The sequence below is a fragment of the Anabas testudineus genome, chromosome 11 (genome assembly GCF_900324465.2).
Source record: "Anabas testudineus chromosome 11, fAnaTes1.2, whole genome shotgun sequence".
Taxonomy (NCBI): Eukaryota; Metazoa; Chordata; class Actinopteri; order Anabantiformes; family Anabantidae; genus Anabas; species Anabas testudineus.
In genome coordinates, this window is record NC_046620.1 from 12,020,622 (window position 1) to 12,027,969 (window position 7,348).

The 7,348-nt window shown below is 40.1% G+C and overlaps 1 protein-coding gene across 5 annotated transcripts; it reads right to left on the reverse strand.

The window, feature by feature from the left end:
* Positions 1-93: 93 nt before the first annotated feature.
* LOC113154837 lies at positions 94-6,392 on the reverse strand. Of its 5 annotated transcripts, XM_026349236.1 has the most exons (13): positions 5,976-6,392; positions 5,466-5,491; positions 4,948-5,006; positions 4,778-4,855; positions 4,548-4,690; positions 4,342-4,464; positions 4,191-4,248; positions 3,698-4,051; positions 3,370-3,506; positions 3,143-3,259; positions 2,959-3,016; positions 2,607-2,678; positions 94-2,516 (listed from the first exon to the last, which is right to left on the reverse strand). In XM_026349236.1, the coding sequence occupies exons 3-13, from the start codon at positions 4,970-4,972 to the stop codon at positions 1,201-1,203; spliced, it is 2,481 nt and encodes an 826-aa protein (XP_026205021.1). In that variant the 5' UTR covers positions 4,973-5,006; positions 5,466-5,491; positions 5,976-6,392; the 3' UTR covers positions 94-1,200. The 5 variants fall into 5 exon arrangements, with proteins under 5 accessions (XP_026205021.1, XP_026205023.1, XP_026205019.1 ...); XM_026349238.1 differs by lacking the exon at positions 5,466-5,491; XM_026349234.1 differs by having other exon boundaries at positions 4,948-5,491.
* Between the last annotated feature and the right edge of the window lie 956 nt (positions 6,393-7,348).

A 7,348-nucleotide genomic window follows, 5' to 3' on the forward strand; every position in this document is an offset into this window, starting at 1 on the left:
AATCAAGATCATCATCCCTGAGATCACCAGTAAGAAATTCCTTCACAGAGAAGTCTAAAAAACATAATCAATGATACAACTCAATTTAGGAGACACATTTACAAAACTAATTTATTATGTGCCACAACATTATGTATTTGTATCATTACCACAGCTGATAACTGTATCAAACTATACAGTGTGTAGTAAACCTATAATAAATTGATCACTTATAGTATAGTTTCCCAATCTTTAACAACCCTGTTCATCACTGAGTGACTTTCACTTTGCTGGATTAAATTTACCTGGCATATGTGGCCCTTGTACTGAAAGGCTGAAGGTTAACAACATATATACATTTTCTTGGTATGCCAATACAAAAAAACAGAAAAAGTATAGTGAATTCAGATTGGGACATGCAGCTAGGAGCTAGAGTTAAGGTCAAAAGACACATAATGTATCTGTCTAGTAACAGCGAACTCCAGCGAAACATAGGCTGCACTTGATTGTGTACTGTTTGGTTATCATAGTCAACATAAATATACCATCTCCCGTGGTGAACAATAATCAGTAAAACAAAATAACCTAAGAATAGTAGGTAATAACTAAATAGCACATTTGATGTAATGAAATAAAAGTACCATTGAATTAAATTAAACGATAATTGAAATTGTTGTCAGGCAAAACTTTCATATATAAAACATAAATGTAGTTGTAGTGGCAAAATTTACCAAAATAAATTTTAAAAACGTTTTAGTTGTTTATAATATTTGGTGACAACCAAAAAGTCAGCACAAATAGGTGTTACTTTTGTAATTGTGTTGCTTAATAGCACACCCTTTTTCACCCTCACTTGCTTGGGAAGCATGTGAAACCTTGAAATATGTTTACATTTATTCTACATTTCCAAGAACATACAATAAAACATGTCTCAATCTGCCCTGATGCCAGCTTAATGGTGCAACATCTGATCACTTCCAATTAATGTGAATGAAAATGCAAAATCCTTGTTAAATTTCATAGAAAAAAGATTTAAAAAAAGTATATTAAAGTAAAGGGTGACAAAGCTGAATACAAAAGGTTTAATTTCACTACAGGAACCATATGTATAGCTCTTTTAGAATAACGTAAAAAAATGCCACAGCATGATAAGAACCTATGCTGGACCTTATGGGTGTGATGGTATCTTGAGTAGAAATGGGGTCCTTGCAAAGTGTGACATTATATGCAGAATTCATATTGGGAGTTGCAACGCATCAAGTGAACTGTTCCATTGTCACTTCCAGAAATTGTTAAACCCGACAAAGCAGTGGCTCCAATATTCACATCAGAGTGGGTGCCATTATATGAAGCCTGCCTTGGTTGGATATATGCATTTGACTGGAACATACCCCCAGTACCACTACCACCACTGACTGGATAAGGAATGTGCTGATAATTGTTTGTCCCAGGTCTAATAGTATAGTTGTGGTTATCCAGAACTCCATAGCCTACTTGTACAGCTTGATAGCTCATGGGCTGTGTCGTATAACTTTGAGGAGCTTTAGGGACATTGATGTGTTCAGTCTCATTAAACTGCGTCCTAGGCTCTGGAGCAGCGCTGGCACTATGTGCATGCCATTCTCCTAAGTAAGGATTCGTGCTGACCCTAGCAACATCTAAATGAGGAACTAAACCGTGATGCCACACACTGCCTGTGATGCCACCAAGGCTTGCACGATCTTGTGCCGCGTACTGGGGCTGATGTTGGTAATGATGCCGAGTTGCATCTGAGCACATCGTCTTCTGTGCATCTTCACTTAAAACTTCCACTCCTGTGCTAGTTTCTATCGGTGATGCTGCATTGTACCACTGCTCAGCATGACCCTCTTTGGATGCATTGATAGGATTATAATATGTCCAGTCCTGAGTGTGGGACACAGCAGGTGCCAGCCCCTCATTTTGTCCCTGTAAACATTTATTGTTCAAATCTTCATAGAAGTTACTACTTGCTCTTTCTTGGGAACGCTGTGGTCTGTTGTAATTCCCTTCTGCATAAACCGTTTGGTCTCTTGTCCCAGTTACATCTTCAGACTGGCTGAAGTATTTATCATCGCTCAAATAACCATCCACCTGATGATACAGAGTTACTGTGAGGTTTCCTTTTTGTCCCATGGGTTGACCAGTGCCTCCATCTTCATTATATAGGTCTCGCTGATGTTGGGATGTGGTAGATACTGAGGTGTGCTCAGTATTATTAACAGCAAGTGATCCAGTGTCACTGTCCAATTCAAAGTCCTCTGTCTGGGACTCTGGCAAAGGAATGAAATCTTGGTCGGCCGAAGGTGAGTATGTACTTGACAAAGGGCGGTTGTCCTTACTGAAGGATGTCCTCTCCAGCAGCACTGCCCCTTTGGTAAGAGGCAGGTTTACCTTAAACACAGTATTAGTCACTCTTCTCTTCTTCCTTCTCGCTTTCATCTTTTGTGCGCATTTTGATGGCGCTACAGCATGTTTCTCTGGCACACCTTGAACAGTAGTTGTGTTCACACTTGTTCCTTAAATAAAAGTGTAGATCAGACACAGGTTAAAAAGCTATTTCATTATTGAAGGAAAAGGTTTTCATCAATTGAACCGAAGACACACACCTTTAGCAACCACTTTTTTAGGTTGGCTGTTAGTATTAGTGGAAGTAGTGTCCTTACACAACATCTTTATACCTAGAAAAAAGAAAAAAACAATACAAGAGGTATACAAAAAATACAAACACAGAGTAAGTAAAGTGAAAACATGTAAAATAACATGTTTTCACACTAAAAGGTGTAAAGAGAATAATAGAGAATGATAATGGCAAAAGGAGAGAATCAAAAAATAATGCGTTTTCTTTTTTTCTTTTTTCTTTTTTTACTTGTTTCAACCTGAGAAATAAATGTTATACTCACATCAGAAGTCATTCCTCAGTATTTGTTTGAGAACTAATGAGATGAATGATTTACTTACACCAGTGGTAACTTTTGCCAGTCAGTAGGATACAAAGGGATTCTGGTGCTTTTAATACCTGGCAACATAAGATGTTTGAGAAATTATCAATATATAGGTGAAGTCAATCTTTCAGAGAGAAGAGTCACTTTCTGCCAGGCATGGACAGGTCATGATAATCTCTGCATAAAAATAAATACAATACCTTCAGCTCTCCTCTTCCCTCCTCTTGCTCCACTTTCTCGGCCAGCGATTGGAGAAACTCACAGTTTTCATTAACAGCTGCCGTCATTAGCTCCACCTGCTCAGGGCGAGTTTCCATCTGCACACAAACATTTTCATAAAACTTAAAACTTAGTCCTAGCATGGTGTCTACAGCCTCTTCAGCATGACACTGAAGTATCTGTGTTCATGCCTATTTCAATAACAGACCAAGTAGTTGATGAGATGGGAAGAGCTGGTCAGGTGATCAATGATGTGCTTTTTGTTGGAACGAATGCGACAGCAGTGGCATAGGAAACAGTATGTGCAACCATCTTCACTTCTACACTCAACCACACGGAAAAGACCTGTAAACACATGTAAGCAGAATTCTTTTTAAGCAATGGTTTGACATTTTGAGAAACTATTACTTTTCATTGTACAAGAAACCATAAATTAATTTGACTTAATTAAGTCTGGTCTAAAAAGATTCAGAGCATTAAAACAATAAGTGTAGAACTCTAACAATCTGCTGTTGCTGTTTATGATCTGCCCTCACCGATCAGAGGCTTGGTTCCTGTGTAGCCATCAAGAAAGCAGTTGCTGCTCCCCGACAGCACACAGGGTTCAGACAACACCTGAGTATTGTTGAACTCTGATGCTGAGATGGTTTTTATCCCACCGTCTGATATGACACGAGGTGCTACCGTTGGATGTAACAGATTTGGAGTCTTATGTGAGGTCATGTTAGCCCTTGAGGATTTCTCAGATCGTCTCCATTGGTTCTTGGAAAGCAATACCATCCTGTTGGACTGGCTGGAAGAGTGGTCAAAATGCACAGCTGCAGCCTCTGGACTGCTTACAGCTTCACCATCCCCCTGCCCATCTCTAACAGAACTCATGAGAGTTATTGCTGTGGTGTTAGGAGCAAAAGAAAGGACATTTATATTTGAAAAAAAAAAAAGGTCAAAAATCATTTAGGGAGGCAGATATAGGGAATTTGATTTGAGGTTGAATGACAGAACAGAAGTTAAGAACCAATAGTCACTGACCGTCATTCTCACTGTATGTTGCCATCTTCTGGTATAGGTCATCTTCAACCTCTAACAACTTCATTTTGAGGTGCAAGAAGACATAAGTAATCACATCAAAAACTAATTGGTTTGCTGCTAGAAACAAAAACGTGTAGTTCAAGTAACATACCTGAACATCTCCAGGCCCTTCATTTCTCTCAAGCACCTTGGCTAAATCCATCAGTGGCCAGGCCAGCCTAGAAAGGTTAGAGTTCTCCTTCCATCCAGATGTTAAGTGTGGGTGCAATGATTTCTGTGAGGAGTTCATCAGTTGTTAAAAAATTACAATCCAAAACAGCACCCAAACTTGCCACTGTGACTTCTAGTGCTACTTACAATGTAGTTGTATCTGTGGAGACTTCCCATAATGTGATTCCGCATGTCAGCTTTACTAAGTCGACATATACACACCTCACACATGTACAATGCTTCTCTGTTGTATGTATCTGCCTTCACACATTCTATAATACTGCCCAGGCCTAAACGTACATGCACAACAAGTTATTTTAACAAGCACAGACAAAATAGACAGCATAGACACAACACAGGAATTTGTTGCTACAGACCAATAATGGGTTGTAGTCTTTTCTTGTTGTCCAGATAGACCTTCAGAGAATCGAACAGCTCACTTTTGCCTGGCAAACCTACAAACGGAGAAGGAATCGCACATACATAATGACAGAAAGGGCCCAGTTAAATGGTCCAAACACAGGAGACCACACGCAGAACGCCGTACCTTTCTGTGCCTCCCCGAGCTGCATGATGCAGTCGTAGAGTTCCCACCTGAAGTTGGATCTAAAAATGATTATTAATGTTCAAAGTTATGTTAATGAGGGACATATTAGTGCTCATTATTAATATGTGATCATTCACAAAGTGACACCAACAACTGCGCCTGTGGATAAAAGTAACCACGAGGTGGCGCTGCAGCATTACACTGGAGAGGACACACACACAAGTGGAGGGTCTCATTCACAGACTGTAAATTAATGTTTCTTATCGTTTGCGTGTTAAACACGTTTTATGTTGGTTATTAAATAAAGATGTAGTTCTTTTAGCTCTTTCTATTTATCTGTTAACACTTCATGCCTCCTTATTATCTTATTTAAGGGAACAGCCCACGACAATAACAATAAGAAAACTTGAGGTTAGCTCGAGTTATGCTACATAAACGATAACGATGGACAAACAATCACATCAGTAAAGTATTATAATATATATATATATATATAAGTATTATAGGTGATACTCAGCCTGAGCCAAGGTGTTTCCTCTTCTTACTGAGAAAAATAAATCACAGACACCCACAAAAAATCTCCTTTTAAGTTGAGCAGGTGAAAATATTTACAGCCATTAACCGCGGTTAGCTAGCGTTAAAATGATTAGCAAAGCAAATGCTAAATGATTTAACCATTTAACTTTTTCTTAGTAATATAATGTCCTGAGATGACAGCTAACCTTACTTCATGTTTTAAATGTCAACATAAAGTTTGTGTCACACAACTTAGCAGCGGTGTCATCTCATAAATAAACAACGTTAAATAAAAGGAAAGGAGATGAAACTGGACTATTTAAGTTTCTGAACGCAGCAGGAAACATGTTTAATTAAATGTCTGGTTTAAAGAAGCGCAGACTAACTTTTTTATCTCCGTTTACTCAACGTGAGCTCATTTAAACTAACTCACCATCGACACAGTTCATGCTAAGTAGCTAATTTAATGTGCTAACGAGGCAGAGACAACGTTTTATTGTAGGTTTATTTACCTGATTAAGATTAAAGATCGGAGTAATGGGTCCAATTAACGACATGTGCTGACATCTGCGGTGAAGAAGATGCACCAGCAGCGAGCAGGAAGAGGAAGAGCCGGCCCCGCCCCCCGCAGCTCTCCCTGCCCACAGACCCAGGAGCTCCAGCAGAAAGGGACCCTGACAGGTCTGTCCAGGATCCTCCGTCACTGTCCAGGATCCTCCGTCACTGTCCAGGATCCTCCGTCACTGTCCAGGATCCTCCGTCACTGTCCAGGATCCTCCGTCACTGTCCAGGATCCTCTGTCACTGTCCAGGATCCTCTGTCACTGTCCAGGATCCTCCTTCACTGTCCAGGATCCTCCGTCACTGTCCAGGATCCTCCGTCACTGTCCAGGATCCTCCGTCACTGTCCAGGATCCTCTGTCATGCAGAGATGCTCTAAATAAAAAAAATCACAAGCTCTCATAAACTGGTTACTAGTTTCAGTTGTGAAGCCCATTGCGACGTAGCTGGTTGACTGCAAAGTGATTGTACTCTTATAATACTTCAAGGTCACATTCAGTTCAGGGGCAGGTGTTTCATGTAGGCAGTTTCTAAAGTCTACAAACGACCAAGCAACCAAAAAAAAAAAAAAACAAACAGAAGAACCCCCTGTCTAGTTTCATATCCGGACTTAGAGAAGAGTAGCCTGCCATATGTCACCTCAGGGAGAGACTCATCCTGTATAAAAAAAGGTGTTGGCTGCTTTAGATACATACAAATAATTAGAAATGTCCCTTAAACAACAGCAGCAGGAACATGTTGTGCTCTGCTGAAGCTGCTCCCTGCACACAGATATAAAAACAGCAAGTGGTTTGGGGCTGCGGACTTTGGATGGAAAAACAGGAAAGGTCAGAAAAAGGCCAGCAGTCTCAGAGTTCTTCAACAGTTCTTGTTGCTATACGCCTACGCTTATGCATATTAATCAAGTGTCTTATCCTTACATGGAGTTCTTTTATTTGCAGTATAAGCATCCTCTCAACCTTCATTGTAACCATAGCATACACCCATATCATGCAACTTCAAGGCGTGTCGTATTTTTCAATAAAAACTTGCACAAAGTGGGGAAGGAGTCAAAGGTGGAAATTCCTGAGTGAAGCATTTAGAACGCCAAGACCTCAGGCCGGCTCCCCTTGCAAGTAAAAAGGCCGGACAAGTGTCCTTGTTGTGCTTTATTGTCTCCGTCTCTTAGTTTATGAAAAGTGTTGTGGCCATTTCATACCCGACAGTCACTTTCTCCATGACTGGAAAAGAAATGCCTGTTGAAGTTGCAGTCTACAGTCTCACAAAAAGAAGGAAGAGTGATCAATCAGATTTCTATCTGCGATGTTGTATAGAGTTCACAGGAG